The following is an 18,901-nucleotide window of genomic DNA, read 5'->3' on the forward strand; positions in this document are numbered from 1 at the left end:
TGAACTATACCCAAAGTTTGTATGTATCTTTGAGATGTCACTTATATGAATTCATGCCTTCTTGTTAATTATTGAGGATCAAAATTTTCAATGGCCGAGTCTTTGAGAAGTCAGTTATATGATGTATATGCCAAAAGGATGTGTTGCTTGTGGAGTGCACTAAATTGCTGTGTGATAGAACATACAAGTAATGTTAAGGTTCTCCGTTTCTTCAATTTTTTAGCTTATTGTTCTGATATGCTAATCTGTTTTAGTTGTTTCATACGACTTTGACACAATCATCATAAACTTTTTAAGTTGTATAGTTACCAATAGTCATCTAAATTCTCCTCCAAAAGCATCATAAACTGACACACACTGCAGCTGAGGATGTACATCTTGCTACCAGCTTAGATAAGAACCTGCAGCTGTGTTCACTTTAGTTACTTGTTTTCTGCAAATATACATGATCATTCTCTATGAATGAATGATTGGTGAAACATCCTTCAGTTTCTCCATTCATATGATGCTTTCATGATCCATCTTTCTGGAGCAAACATCTCTCCATTGTATATGAACTGGTATAAGTCCAATGTACAAATCTTCATGAGCTAAATAAATCTTGCATCTCCATTTCTTCATGAGAAACATTCTATCTGACAAGTTCTTGTTGATTTATGTACCGCATATACCTGTATGGTAAGACTGCAAGAAGAACATATTGATGACTAACATTATTCCAATATGTGACAGTTTAACAATACAAAATGAATCATCAACACCTAGCAGCATTTTCGTGTGAGTTTCTCGATATGGGAATAAACACAATAGTCAATGACTACAATTTGGTAGGATGTTGACAATCACTCCATGAACGTATTACACCGACCATTTTACATTCACATCCAAATCAACTTCCATGATTAAGGATGATAAAAGTGTACATTCGATACACTAAAGAACCATTATCTTGATAGTACATCACTGGAATCACATTGTTTGATCCTTCTGGATGTCGAACTATAACTTTGAAAGAGATCAGCAACTTGCAGTGCCATCGGTAACAAGTTCAAATTCGGTACATTGACCGAACAGTGTTGAATAGATCAATTCTCATTGTGAGAAAAATAAAAATCAAAGCCAAGTGATGGAGAGAGCTAACCAAGCCACTGTTCAGCACGGCGTTCACCACCACCTCCGACAGCATGACGGATGCTAATCTTCTCACGTGCATACTTCTCCTGAAGATATTCAAATGCATTCATGTCAAGTTTACCGGTCACGGACTTCCCTTGTTTTCTTCTGATATGTTGTTCCCTAATTGAAGCCCATAGCTTCTCAATCGCATCTCTTTGTCGAGCCGTGAACTTGTCTATGTTGTCAAAAGCATGCTTAACCAGTATATCAATAACAGTTTGAGCCCTGAGAAAACCAAAGGCATGACATCAGTGCACAACGTTGAATGCTTGTATAGAAGCAATAAAAGCACAAACAGTGTATCATGTGACAAATTTCGATGATCTTACCATGGCACTTTATAACGACGTGCAGCTATTTCCAAACATAATAGTAAAACCTCTCTTTGAGATTTGATAAATCTCTTAGGTTCTTCTGCTTCTTCTTCCTTTTGGTTTGAAGTTGTCACATCCTTTCCTCTCGCTCTTTCGTCTTTCTTGGATTTGCTTGGAAGCAAAACATCTAACCCAAATGGATCAGAAACATGGATCTTCGTTTCGGACAAAGTAGCTGATGTAGTAGTACCCAGTTCAGCAGTGTCTTTGCCTACTGCTTTGTTTTCAGCTAGTGCCAGTGCTGCAGCTTCTTCTTTGTCATCATCTACTGTAGCATGAGGGAGGCTAGATATTGCATCTTTGATCTTTCCTGCTGCTTTTGAGTACTAAAGAATAACAATTGTCAGTTACAAAGTAGGTACAAAAACTATAAAGAAAAAGATTGCTATAACAATTCATTATGTTTATACTATATCATCACCAAAACCATTTAATAAACATATCTTGATGTTTATTATCGATATAATTGCAAGCATTAAGTTACTGCAATTGTCAGGAAACACATTTCTGCAGGGTTCCAAAGCAAACAATCACTAATTAGTAAAAACATGTTAACATGTTACTGCTAAAAGGTCTAATAGCCCATCAGAAGAATTATATGATATTTTATGAGTTCAAAAATGCATACCACAAAGCTGTCATCGGTATAAAGATCATTTGCAACCACCGCCTGCAAAGTCCACGTTGCCAGCTGATTTTTCTGCTCTTTACTAAAACACTGCATCTCATGAGAAAATCAAGAATAGGTAAGGACAATCTTTTTTCAACAGTATATCAACTGAATCAGAGAGAATGTATTTTGGAACAAGGAAACATTAGGTAGAGTAGAAAAATGGTTTTAGAATAAACACAAGATTCCGTCAAAGTTCTGAAGCATCAAAAGCTCTCTACATTCTGTCAAATACTACTGACATGTTGAAAGCCCATCCTGCAGATATTACCACAATCAAGCGGATAAAGATATGTAAAGACTCTGAAAAGCTAACCTCTGCAACATCTTGAACTGCTGAAAATAAGGCTTGATAATCCATTCTCAGTGAAGGCTCATTACAAACTGATGGCGAAGCCATTGCAGCTTCCAGAATATCAAAAAACTGATTGCTAGTTCCTGACTTGACACTTCCAGCTTGGATTAGTTGCACAGCAAGTTTTGATGCTTTGCTGAACTTTGCAGGATTCTTTATGTGTGATGCTATCTTTTGCATTGCTTCTATAACTTGTGCCTCTGTAGCATCAACACTTGTTCTGAACCTTAGGCGCTTCTGAGGTGCTGCAAAAGTATGTCAAGTTGTTTAGTTTTACAAAATGCAACAAATTGAAATCCTAAAAATAGTCCCAGTGCAAAAGAAGATAATTACCATAACCACAACCATCAAGCCTTAACCCAACTAATTGGGTGGCTTTTAGTGATTCTCATTCATCAATCCTTCCTAGTAAGGCAGCAAAAGAGAATATTACATGAAACTAACCAAATTTTTTAAAAATATCATGTTTCTAGCACAAACATGGTCTAGTATTCACAAATATTCATAAGACACAACTCAAAATTCCAAGAGACTTCTAGTACCTTAACTTGGATCTGCTTGAGATGTAACTAAACCATATATAAGAAGAAAGTTAGAAATATATGCTCAGAACCTAGAACATTTATCTTTGCAAGTAGTATGAAGCTCTATGTGTTTGACCCAAAAAAGCAAGTCACATTACAGATTTTACTGCAACAGCAACTGCATGAAAAAATTTTACCTAGCTTTATTCAGAGTTATCCAGATGATTCCACTTGGTTTGCTACAAGGAAGCTGCTTAGTCAAGTTCCACAGTTAGTTGAAGATTCTTCATAAAGTACTAAAATAATAAGGGTCGATATCACTAATATTAAGAAGTTCAAGAGTCTCAGAAGAAGCAGGTATATGTATTCATTTGAGGTTGTATCTTTCCATAAAATTTTATAATTTGGAAACACACTTGTACTTATGTCGAAGAGTTTTCATAGAAACTAAGACAAGCCTTACAACAGCCAAATAGCTTAGGAAACGAAGAGGGGAAGATTAGTAATTTCAGTTAAAATCCTTATTAGTTTCATATCAATTTCAAGCAAAAAGCTGAACTATAATTGTCATATCATATGAGCATACTCCATCTCATCTTTTAGAGTCACCACTGCAGACTTTCTTTAAATTGTTCCAATATTTCAGTCACAAAAACAAAAATCTCATCCAGCAAGCAGTCAAAAAAGTAATCAAATATTAATTTAACCACTCAGATACATCTTGCAATACATGTCCAGATATCATACCACCGAGGAAGGTCCAACACATTCAAGTCAAAATAAGATCTTAGCTACGCCCGCTACAATTTTAGCGCAAATGAACTAAGCTGGAAGAGGGAGAGGGGGGAAAGGGATAAGAGACAAGGAAATTAAGTCAGAAAGACCAAAGACGACAGTGAAAACCAGTGAACAGCAGACCTAAAGAAAGCTTCAAGTTGGAGGTCATAAAGAAAGTTATGAATACCTCTACCAAAGGAAATCCTACCACGAACCCTAAGGACGCACCAAGAACAATTACAACTATAATTAGACATAATAAACACAACCAAGTAAGACAAAGAGACGACTCAGACCCACATATAGAAAGGCACATAAAAGATGCTATCTTTATCAACCAGAATCGCGCACCAGCGTCTTGAGGGTCCGAGGGCTTGTCTCGCTTGAGGGCGCTCTTGAGGATGGGCGCCGGAGCCGGCGGCGGGGGCGAATCCCTCTTGGAAGAGGAGGCCGCAGGCTGCTCCGGGAGCTGCGGCGGGGACGCCGTAGAGGGAGGAGGCAAGCCCTGGAACAGGTCGTCCGCCATTGATAGAGAGATTGGGGGAGAAGCACGCGTGCGAAGCCCTCTATGAAAGCTAGTTTGTTCCTTTCAACATAATAATCCCCGTACTATGCAATATTTGTATACCTTCCTAACATTTTTATATTTACATATAAGTCCCGTCCAATATGAGATTTGCATTTTTATTTTTATTTTTATTTTACTGTATTAGATGCTTGTATTGTTTTGGATAAATTTTCAAAAAAATCCTAAATTTCATTTTTTTTTCCATAGCAACCCTTTTTTTTATCTTTTATTTTTTAAAAATAAAATAAAATTATTATGACATTCGTCCTATCGATCTTCGCTTATCTCATCGCCCTATCGATTATTGCTTTTGTCCCTCGCCTTCACCTCGTTCCGAGGTCTCGTCACCTTCATATTGTCCTCTTTTCCCTAACCTCGATGAAGGTGATTGTTAATAGTCATATAAAAATAGAGATTTTGTTACATCCTAAAATAACCATCATATAATTCTTATTCTCCAACATCTAATGCTTAGCATCGATGTGTTCGATCAAAAGATGAGTAAGCATCTTGTTGATATTTCAACTGGCATACTTCAACTCATCGAGACAAGCGAAGACGATCGAAGGAAGGGTCGCTTCATCGAGGACATTATTCTTGATGAGGAGTCTATAGTCATGGAAATTGAGATCTAACTTATTTGTGAGAGCGTTGAAGGTGCTCTACATCTGTGGTTTATCGATAAATGTGACAATATCATCGTAACATCAGTTATCTAATTCAATAACCTTGAAGCGGGTGACAATGACAAATTGAAGGAGCTTGCGGCATAATGCATACCCCCACAAAGTAAGAATGCCCGAAGAAATTGAAGAGATATGGTGTTATGTGCTTGAGTTTGGAAACGATGGACACCCACCAAATTCCTCAACCGACCTAGCCTTTTCGATGATCGACGAGACGAATGTTAATGATAATTTTATTTTTTTAAAAAAATAAAGACATTAAGTAGAAATAAAGTAAAAAGATATATTTTGCCCGAAAAAAGTGAAAACTGAAAGAAATATATTTTTAAAATTTGCTCTAATGTTTCTCAAATATGTATATTGATACTTGTACCTATATACACTAAAAGAATTACATTTGAATGAATACATATGTCCGTATATATATGTATATATATGTTTATTTATATTTAAATGAATATGAATGTTCACATAAGGCGTTTGAACAGCTACTTGTCGACATCTTTGCGTCTATCTCGCTTCAAGAGGCGCGAAGAGACTTACAGGTCGCATTAAGATCCGTGCTTGATACTACGAACGGTGAGATTTCGATCCCTCTATGCCATATAAGTTCGACAATGCTTTTTTGTACATAAATACACATACACAAACGTTTTCATTTAACTTCTGTCGGTAATGCATCAATTGTCAAGATTCACGCTGTCATGATAGGGAACTCAGATCCTCTTTACGTCGCACATCCAAGGCGCTTCAAGATATGCGCAGTCTTGCAGGTTGCATCAAGATCCACGATATTCATCAAAACCGTAGAAAAGAAAGCATCGCTTGACACTACGAATGGTGAGATTTCGATCCCTATCGTATAAGTTCGACAATGCTTTTTTATACATAAATACACATACACAAACGTTTTCATTTAACTTCCGTCACGCATCAATTGTCAAGATTCACGCTATCATGATAGGGAACTCGGATCCTCTTTGCGCCGCACATCCAAGGCGCTTCAAGATACGCGCAGTCTTACAGGTTGCATCAAGATCCGCGATATTCATCAAAACCGTAGAAAAGAAAGCATCGTTCTCTCTCCCTCCCGATCCGACGCCGTGCGCAAAAGAAACCCGACGCCAGATTTGGGCTACGCGATCGGAGTAAGGTTGTTATGTTGCAGCCGATTCTTTCTCCTTATTTTGATGTGTTGATGGATCGATATGCTTTTGGATCGACGAACCGGCCTAGGGCTTCTGATTGTTGCTGAAAGATCCCAAGAGTTATCCTGCATTCTTCAATTTAATCTTGTTAGACAGTGTTACTTTATGCCGACAGGTACGGGAAAGATGTATCAGGATTTTATCAAGTTGTAATGATTCGATTGTGTTTCCGATTCATTTATATTCGTTGCTACAGATTTCTGTATTGGGTTTGATTTGATGTGCTCGTTAAATTCATTTTATCTAGTGGCTTAGATTGTATTATTTGTCGTACGATTATGTACATTAAATCCATCAATGCAACTGCACTGAAACTTAACAAAATTGACAGAGAAAAGAATTTTGAAGAAGGCAGAGGAAGTAGAAATTTCTAAGTTTTTTTTTTCCTTAAGAGAAGGTTAGTTCTGATCTTTCCCTTACCCTGGAAATGATGGACATGAGAATGATAGGAACGTAGGTCTTTCTTTATCATGCTTTGTCTTTTTATTTGTGAAAACGTGTTAGGATGTTGCTTATAGTGAGTTCAAGAAAGAGGAAAAGTCTCCTAAAGCTAACTGACTGAAAGACTCAATTGCAATAGAAGTACTGAGATAATCTAGCCATAACCTCTTGGTTAGTGTAAAAGGTCACATAGTAGTAGGAGTTGTGGGAGACAGGGTGATGTTGTTCCCATATAAAATCTTAGCAAGAAAGACAACTAGACCTCTCATAGGTAAACAACTTGCTTAACCTAATCATAGTAGGACCCTTTGAGACCAGATAGACATTTTATAGGTTATAATTTATGGTGGTTAGTTTATGATTTTGCATTTTATTCACAGGAAATAAACTGGTATTTTGAACTGACAAATAGTATTACTTTTCTGCCAAAAATTCCCTCCTAAATGGAGTAGCTTTTCAGCCAAGCATCCCTTCTGTTAACACCTCAAGTGAGCTAAGTTTCATTGATCCTCTGACTCCTAAAGTGGATCCATATAACACCTGTTGATATTTGGCCATTTAGAACTCTTGACCAAAAAGTTGATAAACCTATTTGTCTATCAGAAGTTTCACTTAAACAGGAACTAGTCACTATCAAAATGCCTGCCTGACACTAACAAAACCTAATTAAAAGTGATCCGTTTGCAACTAAAGTCACATTACAGCTAAGTTCTTCTGAACCGTGAGGGCAAGTTGGCCACATCTAGGCCCAAAATGTTTCTTTGCTGCATTAGATAGATTTTCTGTTATCTTTTCTTTTTATGATAATTTGCTTTCCATTGAGATACATTTTCTACTAAGAAGCTTGTGGTTAGACTTTCTAGCACAAGCTATTTTATTTTTCAGCATTTTTTCAATTACTTGTAGAAGTTTTCATGTGACAATTGTTCTAGAAACTTCCTCTGTTGTACCAGTTATTAACTGTACTTATGAACTTGTTTGTATATATATCTTAGTTGTGGTCATGCTGCATTAGCTAGTTGGCAAAACAAGAAGTGATATGTTGGTTGCTACTCATTTTCCACTCTCTTACAGATTGTGTCTGTTTTAAGAATACAATGGAGAAGATTTCTGTAGGTGAAATTTGGTTAAATGTCATACATGCCGAACTGAATCCATGCACGAAAGCAAGACCAGTAGGATGTTTCATACCTTCTGGGTTTGCTAGTAATGACAAAATGCTGAATATCAAGCCCCATGGGTCCCAACTGTTGTTTGTTCATTGCTGGCGTGTCTTGGCTCATGGAAGGGCATCTGGCTGGAAGACTATTGCATGACCTGCTATCATGCCAGTTGAGCATTCATCCATGTCAGGCTCATGGAGTGATAGTATTTATGGGATATCCACATAGTCTTATGCTGGAAAATAGGAAAAGGTATGGTCTTTACTTATTATCTGAGTTTGACTTTGTCTAATGCATCTTGGCAATGTCACTAGATGGTATCAAAGAACTTTTAGGTCTTCTCTCCATGTGAGCCAACATGTGCGATATGGTGTACCTCTTTCATGCCTAGCTGGTTCACCTCACATTAGTCCAACATTGTGATCTCAAAGGACGATTTTGAGCTACTCTTCATAATGAAGATTTCATGAATTTGAGTGGGATAAATTGTCAAATCCCAGTTAGTTCTGAAAAACCAATTGATTTGGTATATATGACACTAGCAGCCTAATGCTAATAATCAGGAATTAAGCATTTTTAGTCATGTTGGCTAAGGATCACTTCAAACAAGTTATTGGCTTATGAATTATGATGCGACTTAAATTGACACCTTATATGTGACATTTGATTGTCAAGTTTTGGGTTCAGGAAAGAAGTTTGGTTGTCAAACCAAAGATTGGTAATATGTGATTTCTCATGAGATAAAATCTTTTTTTTTAGCAAACTTGGTTACAGGCCACTGCATTTGTTCAGATGGGTTGGATTTTTGCCTTAAATGAAGCAGGTCTAATTATCTAGTTTGATGCTCTAGAAGTTGGACTATAATTATTGGAACTTATCTTAGTTTTCCTCAAATCAAAATTATCTCAATGTTAGTTTCTTTATGCTCTCTTTATCGTGTATTTCATATGGTAACCTCTATTTGTTAGCTCCAGCTACATGTCGTGTGGCGAATAATCATTCAAGATGTGGATCAGAAGTAGAGTGAGATTTCATCCAGATCAGTTAGGGACTGAATCTACCCCATCTTTAGCTATATCTGTAAGTGGAAAAAAAAAGTTTCAATTGAATCAAATAAAATGGCTTGTGTTGGAGTTTGTTACTGGCTGGTCGAATATGGAGCTAGCCCTGACTTATTAAATGGTCAGCCCCCCCTTGGCCCTTAAACACTTGAGGCTCTTAATTTTTTGAGAAGTCCAAATTATCCTCTTTTTTTTCTGATCAAATAATTTAGAAAAGTGAGCACAGATCCCTTGTGTTCTAAACCTCCTTTTGTTGGTTGATATATCCCACTCTTCATGTGTTCTTGATCAAATAATTTGGAAATTGAAGGCAAATTTACTTTATGTGTGTTTAGAATCTTTAGATAAATATACATAAGAATATTTAGTACTAGCAAATGAAAAATGTCTAATATTTGGGTCCTCTGAGGAGATGCTTCACTTTTTTATGCTCCATATTAACTCAATGAGTTGATTTGTTTTGACCTTACATATGTTTATATACTTATATGCATATTACATTTAAGTGAATGAACAATGACTGAACTCTGGCCTATGAGGTGCCATGAATTGAGGCACATGGAGAAGCTTTATTCTTTAGCAATCTGGCAATTAGCAAAATGGACTAAACCCATAAAACGCACCATAATTTTTTTGTTTTTGAGATATAGGAATTCTATTTGCCCTGATTTTATAGTAACTTCATTTTGCTATCTCTTCATGCCTTAAAACTCGTAACATGCTGAATTCATCAACCACAAGCATTGACATGGAGTTACTCCTGATGATCTCATATTCTGATGTGTAGCATAATTTATTCCCCCGTTTTTGTTATTTTCCAAAAAATATTTACTAAAATCATTATAAGTCTGAACTTCTTAGTATTTGACACCAAAAGCACGAGACTTAATTCAGTACTGATAAGATTTTTGGAATGTAGGCTCCAATTACTGCCTGAAAACAAAAGCAAATGCAATAGGCACTATGCTCTAGCAATTGTAAGATTAGTTATTTGATGACTTTACCAAATATAGGCATCTCAAGCATGTCTTTATATGCCTTTAACTAGATTTTATACTGGAAATAGGAAATGGATCTCTTTAATTAAAGCATATCTTTAATTATCAGATGGAACCAGAAAGGGAATCTTGGAAATTCTTTTCTGCTCATGGTGTGAAAATTTAGTCTTTGTATATTTTGCACAGGCGCCAGTGCAATGTCTTCACAGATCTGTATGTGGATGTGTGTGAGGATATGTGCTTTTCTGTCTGATGGTTTCCTTTTGTCTTTCTACCTTGGTTGCAACATATATAGCCCACCAAGGCTGGACACACCTAACAGCCAAAGGCAGTTGATCTTGCAGACTGGGTATATTATAATTATGAAATGAAGAACTTTACAAGCCATATCAGTTGGATTGTTTTTCTCAAGCAGTCTTTTAGGCTTCTGGTTGATGAAGAAATTGAAGTATTGTAAGACCTTCAAAATGGAAGTAGTTCATCTTTGGATGGTCAAGTTAGTTCTTGTTCTGACCTAAGGAGTCCTTTTTCTCCATCTCCATATTCCCTGTATCTCATGCAGCTCGTGCTCTTTCACCTTGATGATCAACTATATCAAAATTCTTCCCCTTGGTGTTTGAGCTTCACTTTTTTCTGCTAGTTCACTAAATAGTTTTCTCTTGATGTCTAGACCAAACACGTGACAACTTCTGATATGCTTCAATGCTCTTTTACAGTTGACGATGTCATACATGAAGTGATTGAGGGTCACAATGGTATGTTGGTACATATGGTATTGTGGTTTTACATGTATTTTCCCTTGTTCCTTTCCTCCATATCCTCCAACCCCTTTTTCAATCATGGCCGTTATACATCAACCTTTTTATGTTTGGTTTCAGGGAAATGATATGGATTCATCAAAGGGCATTTTTACTGGAACAATTCAGGAAGATGGTAAATAGTTTAAAACTCATGAATTACCGTAATCCTTATATCTGGACTGCTGAACTTATTGAGCTTTCTGGTATCAGGTTTTCGAGACCAAATCGAGTCGTAGAATGGCCACCCCTGTGGCGTCCTTTATGACCCTCTTCTTACTTGCTTATTCTTGAGAAAGGAGCAGTCATAGTGTTCTTTAGATTTTTATCATTTCAAGATATCAGAGCGCATGCTTTTGGTTCTGCCTATGTTCTAATGCTGGTGCTTTGTGCAATGTCTTCCCTGAAGGCATGTTTTCAATATATAAGATTTTAGGTGCTCTTGGCTAGTCTTTCTGAAACGCAGACAGTTCATGGATTGTGATTACTGTTAGTTGTATTTGTTAAGGAACTGTGTGCTTCTTTGTTGTCACATGATAAGTGAACTTTCGAAATGTAAATTGCAACTTTCTCTCACTTTGCAAACTTGCAACCATCTCTCTCTCTATCAATAATATATGCATCTTTCCAAGGGAGGGGTAGGACATCTGAATCCTGGAGCACCACCAGGTCAGTAAAAAAGGGGTACATAAATGATTTGTTGTACGGAGTTCTTAAACTGTGCAGTGACAATGTCATTTAACCTTGTACTTTCTTTTGTGATGCATCCTTGCAGGGGTACATACCATGAACTGGATAGCTTGCTGCTTGGATAAGGGACAAATGTTTCGGTTCTTTTCATCACCCTTCATCATTTCTGATGCTGCCAACTCATGTGACCCTGAGCTACCAGTGGCAAACATGTGTTCTACCTTAAGACCTGAGAAACTTTGGTTTAGGTATGATTGATCTCATACAGTAAAAAAAGTTGGGTCTTCGGTACATGCATGGGAAAGATTGATTTTAAAACAAGGGTTTACATCTCACAAGATTTAGTGTGTATCATCTTTTGGTTCACATCTGCCCTTTTCATGTGCTCCTTACCTGTACTCCACATAAACTACTGCTCTTGCCTGGCCCAGGTTGGAAGGTCACGCACACACCACCATCATTTATGTTTGACAAATGTAGGTTATCCATTTCATGAAAGCTGTGCCACTATTTTGTTAATCTATCATTCTTAGTATTTTATTGCTAGAACAGTGCAATTGGATTCTTTATAGCATAGCATGACAGGATCTCATTAGGTGGGGAGCCGTTGTACTTGCAAATTGTGCCCTGGACCACCATTTTGGGACTCTTAAAAGTTGATACTATTATATTAGGTAATCATGAAACCCTTACTTGTTTCATGTAATTTGATAAATTAGGAGGTAGGTTATCTCTCCAGCTTTGTTTTAGGAAGTTTAATCTTCCCTATAGTTGGTAAGTCACATAAAAATTGGATCATAGGAATCATTCATAAGAGAAATTTTTTATTCGAATTCCGAAGTCACTCATGTTCTTTCTTATCGGGCATGAAGGAGTGAAATTATTCATAGACTGCTATGGCTATAATGTACAGTTTTGCTTTCATTAATTAGAGTAGCTTCTATTACAGAACACAATATGGTTGGCAAGTTGGTTAAGGGGTACTTTTTTAATGGCTCATGTCTAGGGGTTCCAGCCTGATGTGATGCAGCACTTTGGTCAAGAGTCTGGAATGTGAAGGTGAGGTGCTTCAGATTTTGGATGTATTTAATTAATGAAATTTCATCACCCAACATTTCTTTCTGTGATCCATGAAAGACTAGCAAATGATAGTTTTGCAGTTTGGTCTCAATCTAGTCCAAAATTCTGCTGGAGACACTTCCAGCTCTGCATCCTGATACACTAGAAGAATTATATATGTAGACATATCCACATACACACACACACACCTAGCTTCTCATAGGCGGCTTTGACCCATCAAGCTCGTTCACCCCTTTTGCTTATAAAAGGTAGAAAGAAACATGCAAGAGAAACAATAAAGATAGCACTGACCAATTTGTTCATGTTGCAGTCGTAAAGTAGTTGTAGATTTATAGTCTTTTTGTTTAGCTGGGTAAGATGGTGGATGCTGATCTTTCTTGGATCTCATATAAATGGAACCAAAGGAAGCTATTGAAATGAATTTACATGTTCGTGTTCAAGTTTGTAGACCAAGCATCACTTTTGTGATTTTGCAGATGTTTTTGCCTGACTGGATCAAGGTTCTGATGTAGCTTCAGAGAGGCTCTTGGTTTCATTGACCAAGCCATCTGTCAAACTGAGGTTGCTTTCCACTTGTCTCTTGTCAGTGGTCAGCTCAAAAGCAGATGCTTCGATAGAGGTTGACTTATTGCTTGGATAGTTATTAAGTTTTCTGAAAATAATATTTTTGGTTAAGTTAAGAACATTTAAATTTCTATTTATATTAATGTTTCATCTTTTCTGGTAATAGTTGTGGTACATATTTGCATCAATTTAAATGATTTTTTTTGTCATTCTATCTTTTCTATCAACAGAGAAGATAAGTTGTCTAACTGAGCTGCAGGTTTAGTAGCACTGTAGATGTAAATAAGATTGCAGATGACAAATCTGAGCTTGACATATGGTCCTACTGCATTGGAAACTCTAATTTTCATCTCTCTCTTTCTCTCTCTACTGCGTCACCTATTTCAGTACCAAACCAATCACTGCTTACACCTAAAGAAGCAATGGATTAGAAAAGTCTTCCCTCTTATATCAATCAGGTCATGCCCATCTGCTTGCATTCCTAAGTTTGAACAAAGAGGATGGAAGAGAATGCATCTTCTACCCTAAACATTATAATAAACATATTCCTCAGCTCTTTATCTCTCCATCGTGGACCAGTGCACATCATATCTCCTCTTTCCTTCCGCCTTCCCCTATTCTCTTCCCTCTTCCCTCTTCAATCCTTCTCTGTTTTGGAGATTGCAGCAACTGAGTGCGAGCAGAAGAAGAGGAACAAAGCTCTGTAAGAATAAGAAGGAACGAGAGACAGAGAAGCTGGCGGCTAATCCTTGGTGGGCGGGGCAGCCGGGCCTTCCCGGAGGAGAGATGGGATCCTCCGATCCCAAGAGCCACGAGCAGGAGATGGGGGTGAAGGAATCCGACACCACCGGGAGCGGCGGCGGAGGCAGCGGTGCCGCCGAGGACGAGAAGGACAACGACAGCGAGCCGAGGGAGGGTGCGATCGTCGCCAGCACCCGTCGCCCCCGTGGCCGCCCCCCGGGGTCCAAGAACAAACCCAAGCCCCCCATCTTCGTCACCCGCGACAGCCCCAACGCCCTCCGTAGCCACGTCATGGAGGTCGCGGGCGGCGCCGACATCGCCGAGTCCATCGCCCACTTCGCCCGCCGCAAGCAGCGCGGCGTCTGCGTGCTCAGCGGCTCCGGCACGGTCGCCAACGTCACGCTCCGCCAGCCCGCCTCGCCCGGCGCGGTCGTCGCCCTCCACGGCCGCTTCGAGATCCTGTCCCTCACCGGCACCTTCCTCCCCGGCCCCTCTCCGCCCGGGACCACCGGACTGACGGTTTACCTGGCCGGTGGGCAGGGCCAGGTGGTGGGCGGCAGCGTCGTGGGGTCGCTCATCGCCGCGGGGACGGTGATGGTCCTAGCTTCCACGTTCGCCAACGCTACCTACGAGAGGTTGCCGCTCGAGGAAGCTGAGGAGAGCGTCGGTGGCGGCCTCCCGGTGCAGCTGCATGGTGGGGTGGCGTCACTGATGCCCGGGGCCGGAGGGCTGCCGGACCCCTCGGCGCTGCCCATCTACAACTTGCCGCCGAATCTGGCACATAACGGCGGCGGCCAGATGGGGCACGACGCCTTCGAATGGGCTCATGCGCGGGCTCCATTCTAACAGGAGAAGCATCACAAGAGTACGTAGCCTCTTTACGTAGAAGTCAATGGAGCTCACACTGGTTGAGCTCTCAGTTATTTCTGCCTACCATGTAGTTGTAGCAGTAGCAGTAGCAGCAGTGTGTTGTCTTTGGACTCCTGACAAATTAAACCACTAATAAACAGTATGATGATGATGTTATTACGATTACAAGTAGTGATTCCTTGTGATGGTTCATTGGATTATGATTACAAGCACATGAATTCTTCTGCACCCTATAGAATTGGTCATATAGTTTCATTCGAGTCAATCCATTGCTAGCCTTCTGGTACTGATGATTGCTATGAGCTAAGCCTTCATTCATCAAAGAAGCTGATGCCAAAAAAGTAGGCATAATTATCATGGCATATTAATTCCACTTCTTTGATCATCCATCAAGTAGTGATGCCAATATTCCACCTATGTCGATTGATTTCGGATTTCTTCTTCCTCCTCTCAACCCCCATCATGTTAGTCTCCCAAGTGCTTTCTCCATTGAAGACCAGTGTACACCCAGGAAGAACTAAGGCACACGATGGACATGAAATGAACATTAATCTGCTGTGGTAGAAGGCCAAGTCTTCCTCTGACAAACATCAACCGGATCTCACAATCTATTCCTCGAACCACCTATGTTTTTGTTCACTGACTTGATGATTAGTTTATCATGGTAGTGCTAGCAATGAAACTTGATACAATTTAATAATGTTGATATCATCCCAGCTAATCTCTACCATTTTCATTATGATGAGTTTGTTCTTCCTTCTTAATCCGAGGTTTCGACTACAGATCCATCAGTAGTAGCTTTTGATTCAAACCACTCTTTTGCTTGTGTCGATCACTATAAACTACTTGAAAGTACTAAGAGTAGACCTAATTTTCAGCAGGTTAGGTTAACATTTGCATCTTAGAACTGTTGATCGCCGTGCCACTACCTGTTTAATTACTGTCATAGTTCTCAACTCCAGAGATTTCGTTGACAAACCGCAGCTGAAGAAAAGTCTTTGGCATCAAGATGACATGACCAGGCAACTCGACAGTGTCTCCACGATCACAAAATGCTGTAGCAACAGTTCCTCGTGATTTCAGTTTGTTCAAACTTTGATGATGGTTTTCTGATTTGATTCGTAACATCTAAATCTTCCTGTAACGAAGAGGAACAGGAAGCAGAAAAAGATTTGACTCGGAATTGAAACCAAGGAAAGCCTAATAGCTAAGCAAAGGAAAAGATTGCATGTGGAGATCATGTCACTGTCTTTCTCTTTCAAGATCTTGTTTGTGGATGGATAGACTAGACATCACTTCACAATTGTCGCATGGCATTGCATCAAAGTCCATCCATGGCTCGTATATATGATGTAAGGACTCGATCCAATAAAGACTAGATTGAAACAGCCAACATCAGTCATGATGAAATCGTAAGCTGCTGCTTTCAAGTCTCATGCAATAGCCGCAGTTAAAGACTCGTTTAGTTTAGTTAGATTGACTGCTACTTTGTCGTTTATTTTCCCAACATCATACTCATATTCACACTGATTTGGTCGAAACAGTGAGGTGTTTGGATGAGATGCCGACGTTATAAACATAGTTTTATGGAGAGGAAGTTTGATCTGAACAGGTTTTAACCATGGCAAGAGCTTCCTCGTTTGGTGATGATGGATGAACTTGGCACTGAGGTTGAGAGAGAATCCACTGATCAACATGCACAAACAATTGCTGTCAGTGGCAACAGGAAGGGGGACCATGCATAGTAAGATCAAGCGAGATTTGAAGTTAAATATGTCTGCTTCATGGCCATATTCCTTTGGTAGTTTGATTACGATCGTTGATGGAGCATCATCTGCTCCATGAAAGTAGACCACTTTAAGGTGTCATTCATTGTTTAGTGAGTGCAAACAAACATTTCCAGATCTCAAAGCCATGCTATGTATGCCCTCCTCCTGTCTTCTCATTTGAAGTAAACCCAGGATAATATTCTCACAAACCTTGTGGTTTAGTTCGATAGGATAATAGACAGAGAGAATCTGCAAGATCATGAGGATTGGTAAAGTTTATTTGTAATCAAACAGTGGAGTCGAAGACTGATGCGAAACCAAGGGAAAGAAAAGTCCAGTTAATGCGCTTCTTTTGACTAGCTAATCTTGCTTGCCTGCATGAGAACAAGAAGATGGTCCTCACCTCTCGATTGCACATAGTTTGACCAGGAAAGTGTAGCACTGACGACAAAAGGTGGACAGGATGTTTCATGCAGAAATTTCTACCGCGAATGATAAGCTGTGTTTCACGTGTCCTAACGTAGGTCAAAGAAGATGGTCACAGTCATCTCCTCTTACCACAAGTCGAAAGATGCGCATCCATACGTGAAGGATACAAACTGAGATAAAGTTAGAGGAAGAGAAGAAACATCCAAGACGAACAAAAAAAAAAAAAAAGAGATCAACAATTAAAAATGTTGTCACTTTTCGTATTAACAAAAGTATAATGATTTTATCAACTCAAGATTAAAACATGAAAAATAATACCAATAAGAAATACACAATCAATCAACCATGCAAACATCTTATAAGGTCCGTGATTCGCTTACCAATACGAATAGTAGTCTAAGAGGTAACTTAAGTTGGTTATCAACCATCTTCCATATGAAATATTCATAAGAATATTCTCGATAGTCCAATGATAACTTCGGTTGGATATTAACTGTATTCTCTAGGAATATTTATTGGAATATTTTTGAAAATCTAGGGGACAACTCGAGTCGGTTATAAACCGTCTCCTCTATAGAATATTCATAAAAATATTTTTGAAAGTCTAAGGATAGCTCATGTCGATTACAATCCGTCTCTCTCGTAAAATCTTTATAAAATATTTTATTTCTTCAAGGTCAGGTATAAAAACATATCCTCTAACTTTAGATAACGGGACACAAATCGAAAACTTAGATAAGTTGAGCTCAAGGTTAACTTAATCGTCGGAGGGACTAGCTCAGGTAGCCTCTCTTGACTTCGATCTTTGTGCAGGTTAGGTCAAGAGAAAGCTCTTTTCATCTTGAACAACTTCGTGCGTACGGATCAGGGCTATATTGTACTAACAAAAATGTCACCGATATTTTTTCCTAATAATATCATATTTTGATAATAAATTAGATGAAATAAGTTGTCTAAAATCTTATTCGACTAGTAAATTAGTGTACACATCCGATCTGATCCAAATCAAATCAAATTTAAACCAAAACAAGCTCGATCCTTCATGAGAGCGGGAGCTTGACATACCCAAAGGCCACGAATCGTTACGCTTCCCAATTAGGCCGGAGCTTATTGAACCGACATAAACCGGCCCGCCCAGCTTGCTGCGCCGCATCTAGATGGGTTCGGTCTGCCCACATTTGAGCCGCTCAATAGCAGAACCGGCTTGGATCGGGATGAGTCTTGGGCTGGTCCAATTGAATCGGGCCTTCATGGGCTGCCAATGTGGCCTCGCGTGGGAAGCTTATCGGGACGACACGTGGAAGAGAAAAAGGCCCTCGTAGGATGCGCACGGCTACCCCGACGTCACCCCGTCCGTCGCTTAACTCCAAAGTCAAACAGCCAACTCCCGACACCGCAGCGTGCGAAGGCAGAAGATGACGACAGCCCCCACCATAAACAAAAGATTAGTGTCTAATGACTCCACTAATCACTTTCTCTCCTCGCGTCCCCGTGTTTAACCCACCACGAACCCGTCTGCTTACCGCCAGCCGTCCCTCCCCCACCCTCTCGGGCCCACCGGGGTGGAGCTCACGCGGTTTCCCGGCGGGCCCCCCGCGGGCGCACGTGGGGTGAGCTGCGCGAGCGACGAAACGAACAGCTGAGAAAACGCTTTCACCGATATCATGTCAAGTCGTCGAGGCACACGTGATGTTGGCGTGTAAAGTTACTTAATTACCCTCACCCTTCTACACCATTTACTATCGCGGAGTCGAACAATCTTGACCGTTCGTTTCGCGTTGGATGCGTTGAAGAGGAATCTGCAATGGGAGAGTGGCGGGTAGGTAAAGTGGTAAATAGATGCAGATTTGGAGTCAAGAGTTTGGTGCCGTGTTTGACCTTCGTAGCTTTTTATTTTTATTTTTTTCTGCAGGAAATTGAAGATTCTTTTTCTTTAAAATGGTTCGGCTCATTCAACCCC

General features: G+C 39.5%; 2 protein-coding genes and 1 long non-coding RNA gene across 3 annotated transcripts; 2 read left to right on the forward strand and 1 right to left on the reverse strand.

Annotated features, from left to right (window-relative positions):
* Positions 1-747: 747 nt before the first annotated feature.
* Positions 748-4,469, reverse strand: LOC103980144 (uncharacterized). Its single transcript, XM_009396430.3, has 5 exons — positions 4,228-4,469; positions 2,537-2,820; positions 2,179-2,268; positions 1,506-1,876; positions 748-1,401 (listed from the first exon to the last, which is right to left on the reverse strand). The coding sequence occupies exons 1-5, from the start codon at positions 4,400-4,402 to the stop codon at positions 1,137-1,139; spliced, it is 1,185 nt and encodes a 394-aa protein (XP_009394705.2). The 5' UTR covers positions 4,403-4,469; the 3' UTR covers positions 748-1,136.
* Positions 4,470-6,179: 1,710 nt separating this feature from the next.
* On the forward strand, positions 6,180-12,486 carry LOC103980131 (uncharacterized). The gene is made up of 6 exons (XR_671295.3): positions 6,180-6,453; positions 7,854-8,194; positions 10,718-10,756; positions 10,880-10,934; positions 11,012-11,467; positions 11,574-12,486. It is a non-coding gene; the product is annotated as an uncharacterized LOC103980131 (long non-coding RNA).
* An 861-nt stretch (positions 12,487-13,347) lies between these two features.
* LOC135610590 (AT-hook motif nuclear-localized protein 20-like) lies at positions 13,348-14,844 on the forward strand. The gene has a single exon (XM_065105266.1). It carries the CDS (start codon positions 13,919-13,921, stop codon positions 14,717-14,719), a length of 801 nt encoding a protein of 266 aa, XP_064961338.1. The 5' UTR covers positions 13,348-13,918; the 3' UTR covers positions 14,720-14,844.
* Positions 14,845-18,901: the final 4,057 nt, after the last annotated feature.

This window comes from Musa acuminata, chromosome BXJ2-4, assembly GCF_036884655.1.
Source record: "Musa acuminata AAA Group cultivar baxijiao chromosome BXJ2-4, Cavendish_Baxijiao_AAA, whole genome shotgun sequence".
NCBI classification, from domain to species: domain Eukaryota; kingdom Viridiplantae; phylum Streptophyta; class Magnoliopsida; order Zingiberales; family Musaceae; genus Musa; species Musa acuminata.

Bases quoted from the DNA above. Each gene is read 5' to 3' on its own strand.
- LOC135610590 (XM_065105266.1), top strand. From the start codon at position 13,919: ATGGGATCCTCCGATCCCAAGAGCCACGAGCAGGAGATGGGGGTGAAG.
- LOC103980144 (XM_009396430.3), bottom strand. From the start codon at position 4,402: ATGGCGGACGACCTGTTCCAGGGCTTGCCTCCTCCCTCTACGGCGTCC. The intron at 2,269-2,536 runs GTTAGCTTTTCA...CATGAGATGCAG, and splicing joins CAGTTCAAGATGTTGCAGAG to TGTTTTAGTAAAGAGCAGAA. The intron at 1,877-2,178 runs GTATGCATTTTT...GTTATTCTTTAG, and splicing joins ATACCGATGACAGCTTTGTG to TACTCAAAAGCAGCAGGAAA.